This window comes from Pinus tabuliformis, chromosome X (genome assembly GCF_031772625.1).
Source record: "Pinus tabuliformis cultivar Carrire ecotype Pingquan chromosome X, CPIR1, whole genome shotgun sequence".
In the NCBI taxonomy this organism is placed as follows: domain Eukaryota; kingdom Viridiplantae; phylum Streptophyta; class Pinopsida; order Pinales; family Pinaceae; genus Pinus; species Pinus tabuliformis.
Genome location: NC_142308.1, coordinates 1,447,788,518 through 1,447,811,043, shown reverse-complemented (window position 1 = coordinate 1,447,811,043; position 22,526 = coordinate 1,447,788,518). Strand labels below are relative to the sequence as shown.

The window sequence follows — 22,526 nt, the reverse complement described above, 5'->3', positions numbered from 1 at the left end:
GAACAGCTCTCTCAATGGAATATGCTAATTCGAATGGAATATTCGGTGAAGCACATTCAATAATAATAATATTATGTGAATTACTTTACATTAATAAACAATACATTAACAATAATACGTTCATTAGAATAATACATTAGATTGTGAAGATAGGGATGAAAGACCCATGTAAAATACATCTATTATACAAAATAAAATGAATGAATGGTGTAAAAGTTGGCTTGGCGTTCAATTTAATTTTGTGATTATTAATAATGTTAATAATAATGTTGATATTAAAATGCAGTAATTATTTATTAATAAGATTTACGATTTATTAATAACATTAATTTTAAAATTTATTAATAATATTTAAATTTTAATAATTATATAATAATATATTAAGATTTATATATTAACATATTTTAATCGTTATAGATTTGTTCAAAATGGATATCATGTTATGATGTGATTATGTTTAATATGTTTATAATTAATTATAGGTATTATGTTTAATAAGAGTAATATTAATGCTTTTATAAATTCTTCCAACAATAGTGTAACGGTTTTTAACCATTGTTATCCATGCTTCACTTGGTCACCCACAATAAATATGTTCAACCATATTCATTTATAGTTAGATATTGACAGTCATGCTCAATAATGTTCACCCAGAGCCCCATAGGCATAGATGTTCAAAACTGTACATCAAAACTTGACAAACAAATATCAATGTCACATTGTATCAAAAGAAAAATCAATGTCGCAATATGACAAACAAAAATTCAGCATGACACAAATCAAAATTGTAATATGTTAGAGAAATGACCAATGTCACATGTAGCAAACAAAAATTCATGTGCAACCATGCATTGATTTATGAAATAAGAACTCCAAATGTGAAGAACCAATAATCGTTGATATGTATAATACATTAGTCTACACATGAACATATTTACTAGACATTAGCAATGCATAAATTTACACATTGTTAATTTGACTACATATTAGCTACACATTAACAAATATACCTATCATTGACTATCATGGGTTATGATTAACATGATCAACCATAGTCTAAATGGATTCCATGAGATCCCCCACCATTTTGAAGCTCTTCTCGAGTGACCAACTCTCAACTCTAGCCCCTAGAATATCATTTTTGAAATGATGGATTTCTCAAGTCTTTGCCTCTAGAGATTATCTTTTTCATACTATCTAACCATTCCTCATACATGATTGAGTCATAAAAATTTCCCCATTTACTCTCCTTGAGGGTTTTTTTTAAACTCATAAATTTTCCTCTATAAGCGAATTTGGAACCATATGGCTCCACTTTGTAACAATATTTAGTTATCCACCAAGGGTTATTACAGTGTGTGTAATCCCATGCCTTAAATTTTTTTCCTTAAAGTCAATCGATTAAAGTACCATGAATAAAAATTCCAACAACTTATAACAATAATGTGACCACCATTTAACTTCTCTATTATGCATTCCTAGTGTATTTTGCTATGCAGTGCACACATATACATATACATAAAGCACATTGAACATATCAAAACTTACTAAAAATACATAAAATGTGTGATTTCATGAGGTAAACATAACAGGAAATAAAAAAACATAAAATGAATACTTGTCTTTTAACAAAACAAGTCATTGGAAATAGGCCTCACATGTTTCACACAACCATAAATCCATACCATTAGAAGATCCCCATTGATCTACGATTATTCCTCCAATATGGTAAAATAAATTCTAATTAAGCTCAACATACCACGATACAAATGTATAGTATCTACACAACCTAATGTAGTGCACCCCCTTCTACAGTCCATCTTATTATGCTCCTACCCTTCTAAATCTTCTAACTTAGTACCATTCAATATCGGATCTTTGGAAATAATTCAAAGTTCCTTTAGCAGTTTCTAGGTACCAAGAAATTGTTACATTAAAGAAACATATCCCACTACCCCGAATCAACATAGGATCAAGATTGTAATGATTTCACTAGATTACACTTTTTTCCTCTCCACCTACTAAAGTAACTAACATAAATCACAGCGATGGAATGAAATAAGGGAATAAACACTAGAATTCTCATTTTATGTGCATGTGCATTTTTTGACAAGTGACACTGGATGAAATCACTTTAAGGACTTAAAATCATGTTATATTTTGTCTTTGAACTTATTTTAATAATGGGATAACCCCCTAAACTTAATCCCCACATCACCTAACCCCTCTTTTCCACATGTAGAGTCTTGGACCCCATACTATTTTCTTCAACTCAACTGATCTATGAAAAAAATGTATTCTATTAATAATAGTGTGATTATTTATTTACATAGCTACGGTCCCTGACTATTAAGAAGATAGACTTATAGGCCTAAAATAACAAAAGAAATCTCCCCTAAAATTATATATATATATATATATAAACACAATCCCTAGTCTAAACATGATATGTATCCAACACCCTTGGGGTGTCATTCAAATTTAAAACCACCCACTAGTTTGTCTAGTGTATGACTTTATATAAAAGAATGGAATTTTGTAGATTCCAAGGAAAAATAAAGGTCCTATTATGGTTATATTTGCTAAATAAATGTTTATATGTTTTACAAGATTTGAAAATGGTTTTAATGTTTTTTTGGCTAGGATTTTTGAAATTCTACGAGCAATTTGGTTTAGGATATAAGAATAAGGCCTTGGGGGAAGAGTGGAGGTGCTTTTCAGGTTATCTTTACTAGCTACACTGAAAGCTTTATTGATTTGAAAAATATGGTAACCATTGACTATTAACACCTTATTCAAGTGGGTCTTTTCCTTTTCTTTCTCAAGTAACTCAAATGGCACTTACCACTAGTAATGAGAATTTTAAAGAAAATCTGGTTTTGGATAAGATGATATTGGGATTGGGGTATTAATTAGTGTGGGTTTTTTTCCCAATATAATTGATGGCTAAGTGATTCATTCCAATAAAGAAAGATACAAAATTCAATGAAAATTTAAAATTGTCTTCTTCTAATATCATGGTAAATTGGGAAAATATTATTAAGGTAATCAGAGAAAATAGGAATAACTATGCCGCCAAAAAATGTAACATAACATATCATAGATTAATATATACCAATATTTTAAAATCATGAGAATTTAAAGATAGTCTAAAAAAAAACATAGCTATATCCTTATAGATAATCTCCTTTCGAATCATATATAACTTTTCTCAATACTTATTTCCCATTTTAGACTTGTGTGTTCTTAACTATCCCCTAAAAATAAAAAATTTGGAAACTTCAAAAATACACACAATTGGATAGAATTCAAGCAACCATATAACTAAACAACCATGAAAACCTTCATATTTACTATACCAACAAAATACAATAACATATGACTCCAACAAAATACAATAATTACGTTGTAAGGCATTTCCCTCTGAAATGGACTCCCCCAAATGCTTTTTTATCTTAATCTTAACTTTCAGATCGATTGTTAGACGATTCAAAAATAATCTACCATCCAAATTAATTAGAAAACATTAATAATTAGTTAATTAAAAAATTAATTAAACCATACCCATCTTGTCAGTCCATTGGGTCCGTCCTGCACGCGGATAGCCACGTTTGTTGCAGAGGAGGGTGAGGGGTGTGTAGAGGAGGGCGGAGGTGAATTCCTTTGCTCCACGAGGATGAGGAGGGTCGGGTATGCATTGGTAGTTTTGCTCTGCATCGGTTTCCTGTGTACAAAATCAAGTTGGACGGTCGAGGAAGACGAAACCACTTACCGCAAAGCTATTTGTTGAACCTGAGACTTAATTTCCCTTTGTTGCAAGGGTTTCTTGTTTCTTTTCTGTTTTTAGGGTTATTCTTTTTTGTTTGTGGTTTTCTTGTTTATGCAGGGATGCAAGCCAACAGAGCGCATAGAGGTCGCAGGATCGAGTTCCGTGTCTGCTGACCCCAGCCGCATAGCTTCAGCACAGCCTGGCAACGAAGGGCGGCAGGTTGTGGATGTCGGGGCAGAGTGGAATCTCGTCTCCTTGCAATAAATAATCGGGCAGGTGAGGAGGAGAGGTTATTACCACCATGTCAAGAAGGCATGGATGCTTCAGACGAGTTTTCTTTTGGCAGCATTGCGGTCAAGCCGTGGAGATTCTGCCGAAAGCAATAGAAGACCTGGGACTTTTCTTGGCAGGGAATTAAAAACAGCAGACAATTTTGCTGGTGATACAGAAGTTGTGGATGCTAAAAGAATCACATCATGTTGTGATGGGAAAGGACATGTTACATAGGAAGGGCAGACATCACAGCTGGATGGAAGTCAGATTGAAACACATGTAAAAGAATCAGAAGACGCAGGGGGTGTATGCATGGGAGTTAAAGGCTATGCAAGAAGAAATAGGCATAAATCAATTCGTTATACTGGACACTCGTCAATAAAGGATAATGTTAAAGTTATTATTGGTGATAGATGTCCAAACTTGCCCACTGAGGTTGAGATACATGACTCAAGCAGAGCTCAGGTAGCAGTGATTTCGTTTGTATACCATTTTTTATAGTCCCAAAGCTTCTTTTTTACTGTGTTATTCTTTTCACTGGTCCACTAGAGAAATGATTACCATGAAATCATGCAGGAGTTTGTTGTTCGTGAAGAATGGAGGAGGGAACTGGAATTCCTGGAGAAGGTCTCATCTCTTATTCATTGCCCTTGAATTTACAGGCCATGCTTAGTGAGGGTTATTTGCTTTGTTGTAGCTTACATCTGGTTTTATTCTTTTCAGGGAGAAAATCCCTTGGATTTCAAATTTGGAGAGACAACCTCTATTGGTTTTCTGTCTCCATCAACAATGGATCCACTAGCTGAGCAGTACATAACAAGGTTTTCTTCAGGCTTATCACCTGCTCAGTTTTGTTTTTATTGCCTCTACGAATTTGCAAAATCTCTTCTTTTGTGATGGAGCACAACCAATACTGAGTTACATACACTCTTATGGTAGCCAATAAACCATTCAATGATAATTTGTAGTGAAGCAAAAGGTAGCTTTGCTTTGAATGCCTCACCAATTGGAGATTTTGCCGAAAGGAGACTACTCTATCTCAGCATTGTTAGCTGTGCTGTGAAATATTGTTTTAATGCCAAATTTTCTTGACATGCAGGCTAGACTGAAAAAGAACACAGAATCTGCTAATTCAAAACCTTTTCTGGAGCCTCCACGAAGGAAATCTCATTGGGATTTTGTCCTTGAGGAAATGTCTTGGATGGCTATGCAGGTTCATGCAGTGGCAGTGCTTTTCTGGTTTTTGTAATAATTTTTTGACTTTGTTTATAGCCAAATGTAAATACCTTCACAGTATTGTGTAAATAACAACATTATTTATGTTTGTGATATATTACTTTATCTGTCTGCCTTTGTTCTATGTAGGAAAGGCTTTGGAAGACGGTTGCAGTTGTGCAAGTAAGTTGTTGGGTAGCTCAAGAGACAGGTCATGGAGACTTTTTTTGGACAAAGGACCTGCACCAGAAGCAAAGAAAAAATGCTCATGCAATTGCAGCTGCTGTCACGAAGTTTTGGCATGAAGTGGAGACACTCTCATATAGGGGTGATATCTCCTTTGTAGTAGGGTAGTAGTCCACTGGTGTCACAAAAGGAACCAAATGGTGATAACTCTGTTATGGATTGCATTATTCACTTTACTTCTAGTGCAGGATCACATATTTGACTAAAGTTTTATCAATTATTTTATCCATCTTTTGTTCAATCTAAATGTATGAAAAGGAAATCAAGATTGCAAACTTGACTGAACTTTTATGTGATTCACAATTTTTTTTCTACTAGCTTTTCTTCAATGAAATGCATGAAAGGAAAATGAACTAGGGTAGAGAAATTAATGTTTCTTTTATTAATTAAATATGAAGGGGGCGACATAAATCAGTTATATTTTTTTTTAATTGACTGTGACACCAAAATAAATGGTCTTTACTGATCCTGGACATCTTCAATAAAACCAAGAAAGATACATGACTAAAGCAGAGCTCAGGTAGCAGTGATTTCGTTTGTATACCTTTTTTTATAGTCCCAAAGCTTGTTTTTTACGGTGTTGTTCTCTTCACTGATACACTAGAGAAATGATTACCATGAAATCAAGCAGGAGTTTTTTGTTCGTGAAGAATGGAGGAGGGAACTGGAATTCCTGGAGAAGGTCTCATCTCTTATTCATTGCCCTTGAATTTACAGTCCATGCTTAGTGAGGGTTATTTGCTTTGTTGTAGCTTACATCTTGTTTTATTCTTTTCAGGGAGGAAATCCCTTGGATTTCAAATTTGGAGAGACCAACTCTATTGGTTTTCTATCTCCATCACCAACGGATTCACTGGCTGAGCAGTACATAACAAGGTTTTCTTCAGGTTTATCACCTGCTCAGTTTTGTTTTTATTGCCTCTACGAATTTGCAAAATCTCTGTTTTTGTGATGGAGCACAACCAATACTTATTACATAGACTCTTATGGTAGCCAATAAACCATTCAATGATAATTTGCAGTGAAGCAAAAGGTAGCTTTGCTTTGAATGCCTCATCAATTGGAGATTCTACCGAAAGCAATAGAAGACATGGGACTTTTCTTGGCAGGGAATTAAACATAGCAGGCAATTTTGCTAGTGATACAGAAGTCGTGGATGCTGAAAGAATCACATCATGTTGTGATGGGAAAGGACATGTTGCACAGGAAGGGCAGACATCACAGCTGGATGGAAGTTAGATTCAAACACATGTAAAAGAATCAAAGACTCAGGGGGTGTACACATGGGAGTTAAAGGCTATATGCAAGAAGAAATAGGCATAAATCAAATCGTTATACTGGACACTCGTCAATAAAGGATAATGTTAAAGTTATTATTAGTGATAGATCTCCAAATTCGCCCACTGGTTTAAAAGGACTTGGAGACGTCAAAGATACAGAGGTTGAGATACATGCAGACAAAAATTGTAATATTTCATCAACCAGTATTTCAAAGTCCACGCCCTTCAATAAGAATGGAATTCCAGAAGCACTTATGCATGAAAACCATTTGGGAACTGATTTGGGTGGGCTACAGAGGCAGGACACTCATAGGGATGCTACAATATATCCACAATGAAGGAAATCATATCGGCATTAAGGCTGATATAAGTTCTGACAATATCCAAAGCCATTAGCATCCTAAAGAGGTCAATGTGGCTCAGGACCTAGTTCCAAGAAATGCTGCAACATCGATGGTGGTTAGTGAAGATACATATCAAACTTCATGCCAAGCAAATGATAAAGTGGGTACAGATAAATTTGTCCAGAATTTTGTTGTATAGGAACCGAGTCTGAATAGGAGGTATGCTAGTTGAATAATTGAAGATGAGAAGAATGTACATGTTGAATAGGAAAATAGTCAACATCGTTCATCCACAACTGCAGCTGATATTGGCAAAATGAACATATCAGGAACTAATTCATCTCATACACATGAGAAACACGACTTTAATGAATGTGCCTCTGAGAAACATTCAATGTCTGAGAGGTCACCAGAAAGTACAAGTTTGGACAATATAAAGGAAACATCTTCATCAAATTATATGGATTTGCATACGAGGAGAAGAGCCAATTCTAAGTATGAAGATAAATTTTTAGGGGTCACTGATGTTAAGATAAAGACTGAAGAAGGATTACCAGCTAAAATAGTCAACATCGTTCATCCACAACTGCAGCTGATATTGGCAAAATGAACATATCAGGAACTAATTCATCTCATACACATGAGAAACACGACTTTAATGAATGTGCCTGTGAGAAACATTCAATGTCTGAGAGGTCACCAGAAAGTACAAGTTTGGACAATATAAAGGAAACATCTTCATCAAATTATATGGATTTGCATACGAGGAGAAGAGCCAATTCTAAGTATGAAGATAAATTTTTAGGGGTCACTGATGTTAAGATAAAGACTGAAGAAGGATTACCAGCTAGTACCGATGATCACAAATATTCAGGATGTAAAAGGAAAAAAAAAATCCTCTTCTATACTGGAAAAGGAGGTTGAGAGTCAAGTGGGTGGCATATCTAGTTCCCAAAAAATGTCTATGCTTCCACAATCAAAAGTTACCAGCTTATCTGGTATTGTGAGTAGTAAATACCCAAGATTTTCTCTTCCTTTGGAAAAGGAGAAGAATTCAAACTTATCGGCAACAGCAAAAAGAGCACATGAAGATATCATTTTGGAAGAGGCCAAATTGATCAAAGTATGCCAGAAGCACTTATGCATGAAAACCATTTGGGAACTAATTTGGTTGGGCTACAGAGGCAGGACACTCATAGGGATGCTACAATATATCCACAATGAAGGAAATCATATTGGCATTAAGGCTGATATAAGTTCTGACAATATCCAAAGCCATCAGCATCCTAAAGAGGTCAATGTGGCTCAGCACCTAGTTCCAAGAAATGCTACAGCATCGATGGTGGTTAGTGAAGATACATATCAAACTTCATGCCAAGCAAACGATAAAGTGGGTACAGATAAATTTGTCGAGAATGTTGTTGTATTGGAACCGAGTCTGAATAGGAGGTATGCTGGTTGAATAATTGAAGATGAGAAGAATGTACATGTTGAACAGGAAAATAGTCCCATCGTTCATCCACAACTGCAGCTGATATTGGAAAAATGAACATATCAGGAACTAATTCATCTCATACACATGAGAAACACGACTTTAAGGAATGTGCCTATGAGAAATGTTCAAAGTCTAAAAGGTCACCAGAAAGTACAAGTTTGGACAATATAAAGGAAACATCTTCATCAAATTATATGGATTTGCATACGAGGAGAAGAGCCAATTCTAAGTATGAAGATAAATTTTTAGGGATCACTAGTGTTAAGACAAAGACTGAAGAAAGATTACCAGCTTGTACTGACGATCACAAATATTCAGGATGTAAAAGGAAAAAAAATTCTCTTTTGTACTATAAAATGAGGTTCAGAGTCAAGTGGGTGGCATATCTAGTTCCCAAAAAATGTCTATTCTTCCACAACCAAAAGTTACCAACTTATCTGGTATTGTGAGTAGTAAATACCAAAGAGTTTCTCTTCCTTTGGGAAAGGAGAAGAGTTCAAGCTCATCGGCAACGACAAAAAGAGAACATGAAGATATCATTTTGGAAGAGGTCAAATTGATTAAAGTATGCCAGAAGCACTTATTCATGAAAACCATTTGGGAACTGATTTGGGTGGGCTACAGAGGCAGAACACTCATAGGCATTCTACAATATATCCAAAATGAAGGAAATCATATTGGCATTAAGGCTGATATAAGTTCTAACAATATCCAAAGCCATCAGCATCCTAAAGAGGTCAATGTGGCTCAGGACCTAGTTCCAAGAAACGTTGCAGCATCGATGGTGGTTAGTGAAGATACATATCAAACTTCATGCCAAGCAAATGATAAAGTGGGTACAGATAAATTTGTCGAGAATGTTGTTGTATTGGAACCGAGTCTAAATAGGAGGTATGTTGGTTGAATAATTGAAGATGAGAAGAATGTACATGTTGAACAGGAAAATAGTCAACATCGTTCATCCACAACTACAGCTGATATTGGAAAAATGAACATATCAGGAACTAATTCATCTCATACACATGAGAAACATGACTTTAATGAATGTGCCTGTGAGAAACATTCAACGTCTGAGAGGTCACCAAAAAGTACAAGTTTGGACAATATAAAGGAAACATCTTCATCAAATTATATGGATTTGCATACGAGGAGAAGAGTCAATTCTAAGTATGAAGATAAATTTTTCTGTGTCACTGATGTTAAGACAAAGACTGAAGAAGGATTACCAGCTAGTACCGATGATCACAAATATTCAGGATGTAAAAGGAAAAAAAATCCTCTTCTGTACTGGAAAAGGAGGTTGAGAGTCAAGTGGGTGGCATATCTAGTTCCCAAAAAATGTCTATGCTTCCACAATCAAAAGTTACCAGCTTATCTGGTATTGTGAGTAGTAAATACCCAAGAGTTTCTCTTCCTTTGGAAAAGGAGAAGAATTCAAACTTATCGGTAACAACAAAAAGAGCACATGAAGATATCATTTTGGAAGAGGCCAAATTGATCAAAGTAAGTACAGAGGTTTATCGTTAAATTCTTTCAAACTTTTTAATAGATATTTAATATATTCATTCTATAGGAGACTACTCTATCTCAACATTGTTAGTTGTGCTGTGAAATATTGTTTTAATGCCAAATTTGCTTGACATGCAGGCTAGATTGAGAAAAAACACAGAATCTGCTAATTCAAAACCTTTTATGAAGCCTCCACGAAGGAAATCTCATTGGGATTTTGTCCTTGAGGAAATGTCTTGGATGGCTAATGATTTCATGCAGGTTCATGCAGTGGCAATGCTTTTCTGCTTTCCGTATTGATTTTTTGACTTTGTTTATAGCCAAATGTAAATACCTTCACAATATTGTGTAAATAACAACATTATTTATGTTTGTGATATACTACTTCATGTCTTCCTTTGTTCTATGCAGGAAAGGCTTTGGAAGACAGCTGCAACTACTCAAATAAGTCATTGGGTAGCTCAAGAGACAGGTCATGGAGACTTTTTTGGGACAAAGGACCTGTACCAGAAGAAAAGAAAAAATGCTCATGCAATTGCAGCTGTTGTCATGAAGTTTTGGCATGAAGTGGAGACATTCTCATGCAAGCATGATGTTGCTCCTTTGTAGTAGGGTAGTAGTCTAGTGGTGTCTCAAAAGGAACCAAATGGTGATAACATTGTTCTCGATTGCATTATTCACTGAACTTTAGTGTAGGATCACATATTTGACTAAAGTTTTATCAATTATTTTATCCAGATTTTATAATTTCTTAATTAAATATGAAGGGGGCGACTTAAATCAGTTATAATTATTTTTTAATTGACGGTGACACCCAATCCAAAATCTCCCTGAGAGCTTTGCGCTACACCCAAGGTCCCAAACTATTTTTCCAATTTGTTTGTGACAAGGCCATGGTCTCTTCTTCAGCTAGTTTTATTTCTTGGAGAAATAAGACCTGTTGTTTCCTCAAATTCACTAATTATTTTACGACCTTTGGTTTGATGAGGTCTCCAAGTCCCCTAATATTCAATGATATCATTTTCATTTAGACTTTCAGAGGGCATACTTACCTCCTCCAGCCTTACATCTTGCATTTTCTTTGTTGCTTACGTTTCGAAGAAATTTTGTGATCTGAGGTTGGTTTCCAAGTTTGATAGTTTGCTTTGATTTAGCCTCTCTTGTATCTTTCTTAGATGGATGACCTTTTCAAGTTCATGACTTGTTGAGTTGTTATCCGAGTTTAGCCCCTTCTTTGAACTTATGGTCAACATTTTCACCCCTCCTCCATTAGAATCAATCAACCCAAGAGAAGCATCACCATCACGATTCTCCGACCTGGATGGAATAACTATTTTGATAAATTTTAAAGAAGTTGTAGCTAATCAATCATTTCTATGATGGGATTAATTGGAGGATTTCCTTCACGACTGATCTTTGCAACTCCTTCATCTTATGTGCCTTTAGATCTCGTTGTTTCCTCCACAACTGGGGACTCCTCTTATTCCTTTTCTTCCTTCTTTTTCTGCCTGAGAAAGAATAGCATATGGATTCTTTTTTTGGAAGCCACATTTGCATACTATTTTTGATAAATTTTGAAGAGGTTGTAGCTCATCAATGATTACTATGATGGGATTAATCGAAGGATTTTCTTCACGCCTGATCTTTGCAACTCCTTCATCCTATGTGCCTTTAGATATTGGTGTTTCCTCCACAACTGTGAACTCTTTTTCCTTTTCTCCCTGAGAAAGAATAGCATATGGATTCTTTTATGTACACAAAGAAAGCTTACTGTTTAGCCTTAATATTTTTCAACTGCATAAAAACTAAAATCCTAAGTTTCCAAATTTTGATAACAGTAATTTACATATCGATGTCAAATTGTATGTAGATTTCACACTAATGCTTAGAAGCCCTTTTGGTCGACCCCACAGACTGGGTAGTGATGGATGGGAATGAAATCTGATCCTGGTGGGAGCCTAAAAGAGCCTATGAAGAGAAAGGAAAATCACAAAACTATGTGACTAGAATACCTTACTTGATATAGTACAGAAACAAGATTGCAGGATTTCTACATAGTGAGAATAATCAGCATGCTACACTGTCTTTTGGTACAAATTTGGTAAAATTTCCTCAAGTGTATGTTCTTTATCTTCCATATTCCAAACAAGAACGCACTATTAGGAATCAGAAATCTGCATGAGACCATCGACTTATGCCAAAATAGCCAAAAAGGGGTTGAGGTATGAGCATTGCTTTCTTGCATGAACTTCTGAAGAAGCTCAGGAGTAGCTCCCTTAATTTTTGCAAGAAAGTTCTAGCATAATTTAATAAAAACAATTCTATTGATGAGACAATCATAGAGAAACCAACATCAATCGAGAAGCATCATGTTCTTACCCTGTGTTTTGAAGTTGAACAGAAGGGGCAGAGGGCATCCATTGGGCAAGCGAGCATTGGGATCTCGAAGCTCATCACCTCGCTAGGAAATTTTCTCATTCCTGGAGAAATCACTCATTTCTCTGTGAATTACTCATTTCTCTAAACAATTCACAGAGCCTGCAGCTGCGAGAGTCTTACAAAAACATGGTATCATGCATAGCCATTATCATCATGCTATCTAGCCAACAATATTTTCCATTCAATAAATCTTTCCTAACCATCCTAGATCAAATTTAACATTGAAGATGAGTTATTAAGGTTACATAAATACAATGAGATTTGATATGTTAGAATATATTAATATTTATTTACTGAGCGCAGGTTACAACACTACAAATCACATGGGTTTGTCTTTCCTTGGATAGAGGAAAACTGAAAATTACATGAGCTTGTACTTTACTTGGGCAGAGTTAAACTAAAAGTTTAGCAGATTCATTCTTTAAGGAATCTTAAGCAGGTTACAACACTATAAATCACATGGGCTTGTATCTTCCTTGGCCAGAGTTAAACTAAAGATTCTCTCCATTGCCATGTGTACCCTCATGCGTTCTCTGATCACTTGTTAGACGATTGAAAAACTTTGTGTTGTCGGATGATTCCCTTGGTGGTTAGGGTAACGAGGTAACCACCTACCTGTTACGGTTTCTCCGTCTCATAGCTGAGGTTACTTCGCCCCCGATCTCATAGCTAAGAAAGATTCAATATTTAGATGGCATCATCACATGGTAAGAGCAATACAGTTTTTCCCCAACCAATGTACACTTCCTTCTACAAAGTGAAATATATTGGTTTTCCACAAACATTTATTAAACAAAATTTATGAAATGCATTTGAAGACATTGAGTCACTATGGAAAGAGAATGATGGGCACCTAGTTGAGGCTATGGAAATGATTGAGTTAGATAAAATATAATGGTCCAAAGAGACAACAAATGATACCACTTTTTTATAGTTTAGACATTTTACCCTAGTGAAATAAGAATAAGCAGCAACAAGTAAGTAAATTAACAACATCATATAACAAATCACGAGGGAGATTATTAATGTCCCCCTTACTACTAAAGTCTTTCTATTAAGCTTTCCTCATAAAATTAGACCAATTTCTAATGAACAAAAACTATTATCCATTGCATTGTGAATTAAGTTGATATGAGATTACTTTGTTATGAAATGTTTGATTTAAATCATTTACTTATAAAGGTTCCAGAGTCTTAATGAAGAGCATTTTCATAAATCCTTCACTTTGCTCCCTAAAACATAACATATGATAAAAAAATAAAAACCAATAAACAAAATTGCATAAAATTTTGACTTTTTTCTTCTATGCAATTATTTCTTATGCCAGCATTTCCTTTACAACATATAGTGCAAATGCTAGTATATAACACCAACAAAATACAATATCTCATAGTGTTTTATACAATTGTCATATTACATTGTGGAGTAGTATTTAGATTTACAACCAACAATGCGTGCATAATTTCCAATTAATATAACAAAATTTGGATGCTTACGTAAGCCAAAACCAAAACTTAAACGGCGAGGCTCAAAAGGTCACTTCGCATACAAAATTGGATAAACAAATCCAAAGTGGCTTTTCCGTGACTCATAAATTTGAATCTAATGTGGCCTTATTAGCACCACGCCTAGAAATTCAAATTTATTTTCCCCATCAGGTTAAAATTTGATGACGGTAAATTTCAAATTTATTTTCCCCGTCATGTAAGAATTTGATGACGATAATTTATTTTGATGAGGGTAATTTATTAAAATGTTTTATGTCTTGTAATTTTACATTTTATGCATACTCATGAGTGTGAAACTTTGCAAGTTACATGAAGCAACTTCATATTAATATCAAAGAGATTTTCTTTGAGTTGCTTTTTGAGAATTGAGGTGAAACTTTGCCAGTTACATGAAAAATCTTTACACTAATATCAAAGAGATTTTCTTTGGGTTTTCTCTTGGTAATTGATCGACAAAACCTGAGCACAAAGTTTGAAAAGAAGATAATCTATCCCCTACAAGATGAATCCTTATCATAAAAAAGAACAATTCTTGGCTCGATTGAAGAGAGGAGACTTCTGGGTTGTTTTCTATTATGTGTCTAGATGTATATTTAGTTAACCATTAACACATAAGATATTTTGGTTCTTTTAAAATTTATGTTTTTCTATTAGACATGTAGCTGTATATTTACTGACACATTAACACAAGATATTTTGCTTTTTTAAGTTTAATTATCTTTTGAATTTAAAGATGCAAATCCAATTCAAACTGGATGTCAAGCCCATCAAGAAAAGGCCTCTCAAAAAACAATATCAAAACTATTTTCTGTGAGAAGTAAACAATTATCTGTTGCTTTGTTCATTCCAAACCAATGGCATCCACCTAGATTGGTGGCAGGACTGAACCTTTCCACAAAAGGACTGAACCTTGAGTGATATCTCAATCACTAACATACTTTATTTTTCCTCACTCTGTTTGTTGTATATTGAGTCCTCCTATTACATTGCACAATACCTAATATACAGATGGATCTGTTTATCAATTAAGTCATAAAAATGATTGTGTGGAGTTGCAAGCATTTAAACTCCAGGGAAATGCATTGGTTAGTTATGGAAACTTATCTAATTAAACTTTCATGTTCACACCTAATTTTAATGACAGTTAATTTAAATGTTTGAGTGAAAAAATATGGTTTAAATTTCATTCTACCCGTCATTTCCAACATTTTCAAAAACTTAATGAGCACAAAATGCCTTGAAAAATTAACGTCCAATTCCAGGCATCATATGTACTATTTAAAATGGGTCCTATTTATTATCTTTTAATTCATCATAAAATTTAAAATACAATTTCAATTTGTTTTAATTTATCCTTTAATTTTGTGAGATGCAAAAATGTGAAGTATCATATTTTAAATTTGTGTTCCTTGTGGCCAGAAAGGAATTTGGATAATCATGACCTTACAACTTCAAAGCAGTGGTCAGTAACTCTATTATTTGCATGTGTGTTATGATGTTTTTCTTTATATACATATATAGAGGTAAATTCCCATTAGTCACACTTTAATTTTAATAAAATTTGATAAATTATTAAGTTGATGCTACTTTATATTAACACAATCACATTATTAAATGTGATTGATATATGTTCATCCACATCATTTTCGTATGTCTCTAATGGCACATAAAAGTTGAAAAATGTTGTGGATCTATTTATATCAACCACACTTACTAAACTAGATTTGATTGTAGATGATAGATGTGAATAAGGAATATTTGTAAGCCATGATGTGACTCTCGTTCATGTTGGCTAGAAATGGTTAAAAATGGTTGTTAAGGGATGACCATGGTTGACAATTGTTAATTTTTCATAGGCCTATATCGTTCTTTGCTTTGATAATTGCATTTATTCATTAACACATTAAGTTCACCGCATAACATCATAACATTATTCATCATCATATGCAACTATGTAGAAAGAACAATATCATCATCATCAATGCAACAGAACATAAAGGAACAATATAAGAAAAACATTCACACATAGAGAGACCAGGATTGGTCGAAGACTAGGGAAAAACCCACTATGGGGAAAACCCTTTCAAATTCTTATTCCTAATAGATCGTAATCAAATGATTCAATAAAAAAAGTACAATGATCCATATCTTCATATATGCAACTAATCAGCAAAGCAACTACAACATCCATGAAATTAACCCAGCAATGCATATACTCAAAACCTCGATTATGAAGTCTGTAATGAATTGTCAATGTCTGCAGTCAACATTCAAACCCTGTGGTCACTGAGAAATATCTTAGGAAGATTGAGATTTCATCTCTTATGCCTTCGCCACACGAAGGAGGTATCATGTGAGAAACTATGGATTCCGAGTTGCTCACCTAAACCTAGCATGTGAGCAATTGGGGTCAAAGGTGGACTATGAAAACCTTAATGCCCCAATGAAATGGATAGAGACTTGTCTGTGCAATTGAAAGGCTCCAGCCACATGGATGAGATTCTATACAAGTGCCTATGGTTGAATTCTTCCTCTGATGTGCCTATGACTAAGGCCCAAAACCCTAAATCATATATCTAAGTTTCGTACCCTGCAATTTCACTTCAGAGCCAACCTGATCCTCTACGGATGAGCCTGATACCTATACAAGCAAAACCAAGATAGATGATTGTCTCATAGTAGTGTCTAAATGTGGTAGAGCTCACTTGTATTTATAGCCTTCTCATGTGGTCCACTTTGGTTTAAGGTCGACCTTATCAAATATGCACATTTGGGGTTTTCTTCATAAGTACACTTTACCTTATCTGATTTGAGTGATATTTAGGTCGATTTTGGTCCTCTCGAAAAGTGGAATTAAATGAAATAATTATCCCCATTAAGTGATCCATCCAAAGTGGAATTTAACTACAGTTGCATATTTTTAACACTCCCTCTCAACTAGGGAGAATTCTACTTGCCAATATTGGACCGTCGATCATCAGGTCATCCTATCATCATATCCCATCAAGGATCAAGTATATCATCATATCGAATCATCAATCATCATCTCAATTCATATCCTTATTATTCCTTCTTATCTATTGACTGTCCTTGCTCATATGCTAAACATTCTCGAATCTAGAAGAAGAATAATTTTGACATTGGAGGGGAGCTCAATCAACCACCCTCTCACCATCAGACTACTACATGAAATCTCTATCAGCGGGCTACTACCTAAAATATTTGTCAGCAGGATACTACCCAAAATATTTGTCAGTGGGCTACTAGCTAGGAATATCTTCAGGGAGTTAGATCTATGACCCATATGATCATCGAAGAGCATATCGTCAAGGAGCATGTCTCAACCTAGAACCACATCGTGGAGCACATCTCGACATGGAATCCCATTGGGATCAACTAGTACAATCCCATATCAAGCAATAGGATATCCAAAGATAGAGTGGAGCACATCTCAAGCCTGGAATTACATCGGGGAGCTGAATCTCAACCTGGAACCACATAGGGGAGAAAATCTCAATGCAATCATATTTCCTACCAATCTTCTCATCGATGACTCTAAGAAATCATATGGTATAATGACTACATCATAATAGACTTGGGTTGTACATCCCAAGTACACTCTCAACCCATTAGCGAGACGGGGAGCAATATTCCCAACAAGTCGAGCTTATGGGTATGATGCCAATTGGGGTATACTTTGAAATGACCAAGATAGTGTGAGATACTACTCCAACCTTATGGGTAGCAGATAGGGGTGATACCCTATTTCTTAGACTTCCCTCAACCCTAAGTGCCCTCTATATCAATTCCTCACCCTGGGAGCTCAATCAAGGGAGGAAGAGCTAGTCCAGTGTCCTTGATCAATGATGCTCTCTATAGATCATCAACATATCATTTTACTCATATCTGGTGATCATCATGTCTCAATAATAGTTGTCTCCTATTCATATAGTACATCAAATCAAATATCATATTAAAAAATAAAAAATCATATATATATCACTAAAGACTACCATATTCATCATCCCTCTCAAGGAGGTGCCAACCACAAGCTTGAGCTTGTCCCATACAAAATTATTGTCTCAATATATGGAGGTCACTCAGTCCCAACTATATGCAGGATTCTCTACCATTCATATCCCACCTTTTTTCATCATAATGTATCCATGTCATATCCAAATATTGCTCTGATGGCTCTCTAAGTAGATTCTTCATCATGCCACATAGCGAGCCATGCTAACAACATCATACTCAACCTCAGGGAAAATTTTAAGGATGGAAATTTATCTTAAAGTTTAGAAACCTTGGCGAATCCCCCTAATCCATAATATGAAATTTATAAAATGTTTGGAGATATTTTTGTAAAAATATTCAAATTTATAATATTTTTATACAGTCTATATAATTTTTTGGCGATTTTTAGGGTAAAACAATTTCATTCTATAAAATTTGGGCAATTCATTTTTATAAAAAAATGGAAATTAGAAAATATTTTTTTTGGAAAAAGTATACAAAATTAGCCCATGGGAGAATATTAGCCCCTAAAATTTTCCCTGCTCAACCTCGGTCATGCTACAAACATATCATCCAAGATATCATGGCAGATCTCATACTAAAGAAACATCTAAATGTGCTCATCTCATCACTAACGATCCTAGTCATCATCAGTGCATCCACACGAGGAATGTATCAGACCAAAAATTGATCATCCCATGAAAATATCTCGAAGGATGCTCAGTGGAAACTCAATGTATATGAAGCGGCTCAATCATGAATCAACTCTGTATACAAACGGGTGTTCAAAAGGAACATCAATTCTTCAATTAAGTGCTAGTTTCCAAGTTGAGTTCAATAATATTTCTTCCCAACATCTTCAAATTCAATTCAAGTGTCGAAGTATTTTCATTTCTACATTCCAATACTTATTCAATAGCTTCACAATATGGTTTACCTTTTCTCAAATTTAAAAATCAATTTATCATGCCATGATTCATTATTTTGAGCTTCGAAAGCCATCTGCCTCTTACTTTGATCATCAGAGGCTCATGACCTATTAATAGTAGACCATTAATATATAAAACCAAAACCAAAATGAAAACCAAAACCAAAATCAAAATCCTACCTTGGAACACTTTTGAAGTAGAGGTTTAGATCAACACATCATCTTAACTTCACTAGATAATTGTTAGTGTGCACATATCAGGATCGAGGAGATTTCTTCATATAGTGCTCTTTGAAAACATAATACTTTTCCGAACCAATAATCTCAGACGCACTATATCGTACAATCAAATTGTCTAATTCAACTAATCAAAGTTTAGATTTAAAATTAGAACCAATATCAAAACCATCAGACTCAAATTATTTAGATGAGGTGACAGGTAGAGATCTTATCAACTAAGGACTTAATCTATTTTCATGACAACAAGTTGTCATAAAAAATATCAAACCAAACTTCATCAAGTCATCCTTATGATATATAAGCCACTGGATGCAAATATGCACCAAGAATAAGCTATGAAGGTTCCATCGATTCATTGTCAGATTACTTCACGTGGAATCGCAATTGTCAACACTTCAACCAATGTGCTAAGAAATAGGAGGCCAATACAAAGCCATTATCGAATACCAATATTAGTCACTAAAAAGCACTATGCCCATATAGCATTGTCATCAGGGAAAATCATTAGTCATCAAATCAAATCTTTAGTCATCAGGTCAAATCCCAAACTCGCTCTCACAGTGAGATCTATAGTCCCGAACATATCTCAATCATGAAGTGAATGTTCTAAATCTTTATTGGACATCCTATCAAAAATTCCAAACAATGCTTATCTATATTAAGAAGCCAAATCTAGTCAGACTTTTGTAGCATAAAATTCAAACATAATGACATCTATATACATGTCTCGATCGCCTGCAAACATAAGTTCAGTATATATATTCATATTATAGTAAGTAATTCAAACTTCCCTACTTATACAACTTTATGTTGTCTACTTCACATTTTTAGGACTAACATCCTTCAAGTGAACATCAGATTTTATGCACAAAACTTCATTTTTGTGCCCTGCGGGCATAGCTTCACCCATGGGTCTTTATCTGTATGGTCGGGAGATTACAATCATACACTTAAAGATGTTATTTGAACGAATTTGGCTTCCTAACATCCAAACACTTGAGATTTCTTATGTGTGTCTAGGAGGTTATATTCGCACCTATAGGCTTTCTTCCGTGTGACTGAGGCTTATAGTAAGAGAAAACTAGGTAGCAACAATTTTCGCGGCATCTTGTAGTGTGTCCTAGAGCCATAGTGACCTTCTCGTAGCAAGTGGATCAAATGGAGGAGGATCCAACGGGTCCATAGGCTCCATGGGATCATAAAAAATATATCTCGGATTCAGTCACAGATGGGCCTTCTATAATATCCATATCATCACTCTTATTTTTAGTAGGAGGAGGAGGACGGTCCCTTTATTTCCCAAGGGTTGCATATTCATTGAATGTTACATCACTAGGAATATATATTATAAATTCTTTAGAATCTTCACTATATCCAACAAACGTACTTTTTCTACTAGTGGATTTGAGTTTGTTTCTTTTCTCCTTCGGCAGATGGAAATGTATAGGGTAGACAAAAATTTGGAGATGACCAATATTAGGCTTAACAACTGTGAATACTTCCTGAGGTGCCTTGTTGTGCAAATCTTGATGAGGCACCTTATTTTGAACATATATATTGTTGGTTTTGTTACTTCACCCTAAAGGAACTTAAGCATAGTTTTATCATGGAGCATGGCTAGGGAAGGTTCTATAATATATCAGTTCTTTCTATCAACTACTCCATTTTGTTAGGGATTGTAGGGTGCAATAGTCTCCTTCTTTATTCCTTTTGAAAAATTATATAAATTCATTTGAGATGTATTCCCCATCATTGTTTGACCTATAGTTTTTTATTTTCTTTCCTTTATTATTTTCAACCAAAGCGTTGAACTCCTTGAACATTTCGAAGGCCTCATATTTGTGCTTGAAATAATATATCCTTGCCTTCCTTGAGAAATTCTTTATGAAGGTGATGTACTAGAGATTGCCACCAAGCGAATGGATGAGAATTTCACCACATATATCAGAATGAATGCGATGAACGATATCATTTTTCTTTTTCTCGCGAGAAGGGAATGGTACCCTTGTCTTCCTTCCAATGGAACACCTTGTAAATATATCATCATGATGGTATTTAAAATTAGGGATCCTAGAGACAAACTTCTTTAATTAAGAGAATCATAATATAGATGGGCCAAAATTTTGTGCCACAACTTGATATGATGATTTGTATCATGGACCATAGCTGGAAGATGTCTACCAATGACTCTATAGAGTCCTTAAAATATAGATGCTAATGTGAAAGTATCTATCATAAGGGATCCAATAGTAAAAGTAAGTACTTTCCTTTGATGAATAAAACCCTCATTCCATTTCCCTCAAAGCAGATATGGATACCAAAATATTTTTCAATCCAAACACATACATCACATCATGAATCAAAATAGATTCCCCAAGTCCAAGTGAAATTTGACGGACCCAAAGCCCTTAATAGGATGAGAGGAGTTGTCTCCACTAATAATCTTAAAATTGGGCTCCCTCTATACCAAATTAGAGAGAAGCTCCTTATATCCAAAGAAGTGATAAGAAGCCCCACTATCAACCTACCAGCTATCCCAAGTATCCAGAGGGGATGAACTAGATAATGCAGAAATGAGAATATATTCAGATTGATTAGTAGCATTAGCTTCATAACGTAAATTCCTTGACCTCTTTCATGGACGATAGATATCATCACAATCATCGGGAGAGTCTCTTCTTCTTTTATCATTCATTATTTTATGTGACTTTTTGTTGTTGAATCCATGGTTTTTTTATGTAGAACCTTGATCCAAATTAGATCCTAAAAGAACTTTCTAAGTTTTCATAACTCTGTAAAATTCTTGCCAAAGTTTCAAACTCTTACAAAGGCCGAGCTTATTAGAAATATCCTTGAATAGTTGTAATTTGTGACCAGCGTTGAGCAACGAGGCCCCTCGATCGAGTGCATAGACCATTGGCCCATGGTAATGCGCACAACCATGAAACAACAAAATAGGAAGCCTTTTTGAGAAATGGAGGAGGTTTTTGATATGCGATTAGTGACGCATATCGCCAGGAAAACCCCTCAGAGAAGAAAAACCCCCGAGCAACCCAGACCCGAAAAGTCAAAAATCGTATGGAATTCGCTAATTCTGTAAGAGGCGAGTCCCACACAAAAACTGACAGGATATCGGAAGGGCTTTGAGCGGTAAGTGGTTTTAACCCAGTCACGCCCAATGCCACAGAATGGGTGCCACGCGTCCGGCAAAAGAGAGAGAAAACCACTCACAGTCAACGGTAAACTTCGTGCAACTTACCTGCCCA

General features: G+C 35.0%; 1 protein-coding gene and 1 long non-coding RNA gene across 2 annotated transcripts; both read left to right on the top strand.

Moving 5' to 3' along the window:
- The first annotated feature begins 3,648 nt into the window (after positions 1 to 3,648).
- On the top strand, positions 3,649 to 5,272 carry LOC149145466 (chromatin modification-related protein EAF1 B-like). The gene is made up of 3 exons (XM_089449744.1): positions 3,649 to 4,669; positions 4,766 to 4,863; positions 5,142 to 5,272. Exons 1-3 carry the CDS (start codon positions 4,613 to 4,615, stop codon positions 5,149 to 5,151), a joined length of 165 nt encoding a protein of 54 aa, XP_089305870.1. The 5' UTR covers positions 3,649 to 4,612; the 3' UTR covers positions 5,152 to 5,272.
- An 854-nt stretch (positions 5,273 to 6,126) lies between these two features.
- LOC149145465 (uncharacterized) lies at positions 6,127 to 8,231 on the top strand. The gene is made up of 3 exons (XR_016264784.1): positions 6,127 to 6,185; positions 6,282 to 6,379; positions 6,526 to 8,231. It is a non-coding gene; the product is annotated as an uncharacterized LOC149145465 (long non-coding RNA).
- The last annotated feature ends 14,295 nt before the right edge of the window (positions 8,232 to 22,526 follow it).

Excerpts from the sequence above, each read along its gene's own strand:
- LOC149145466 (XM_089449744.1), top strand. The coding sequence starts at position 4,613 with ATGCAGGAGTTTGTTGTTCGTGAAGAATGGAGGAGGGAACTGGAATTC. Across the intron at positions 4,670-4,765 it reads AACTGGAATTCCTGGAGAAG|GGAGAAAATCCCTTGGATTT; the intron begins GTCTCATCTCTT and ends TATTCTTTTCAG.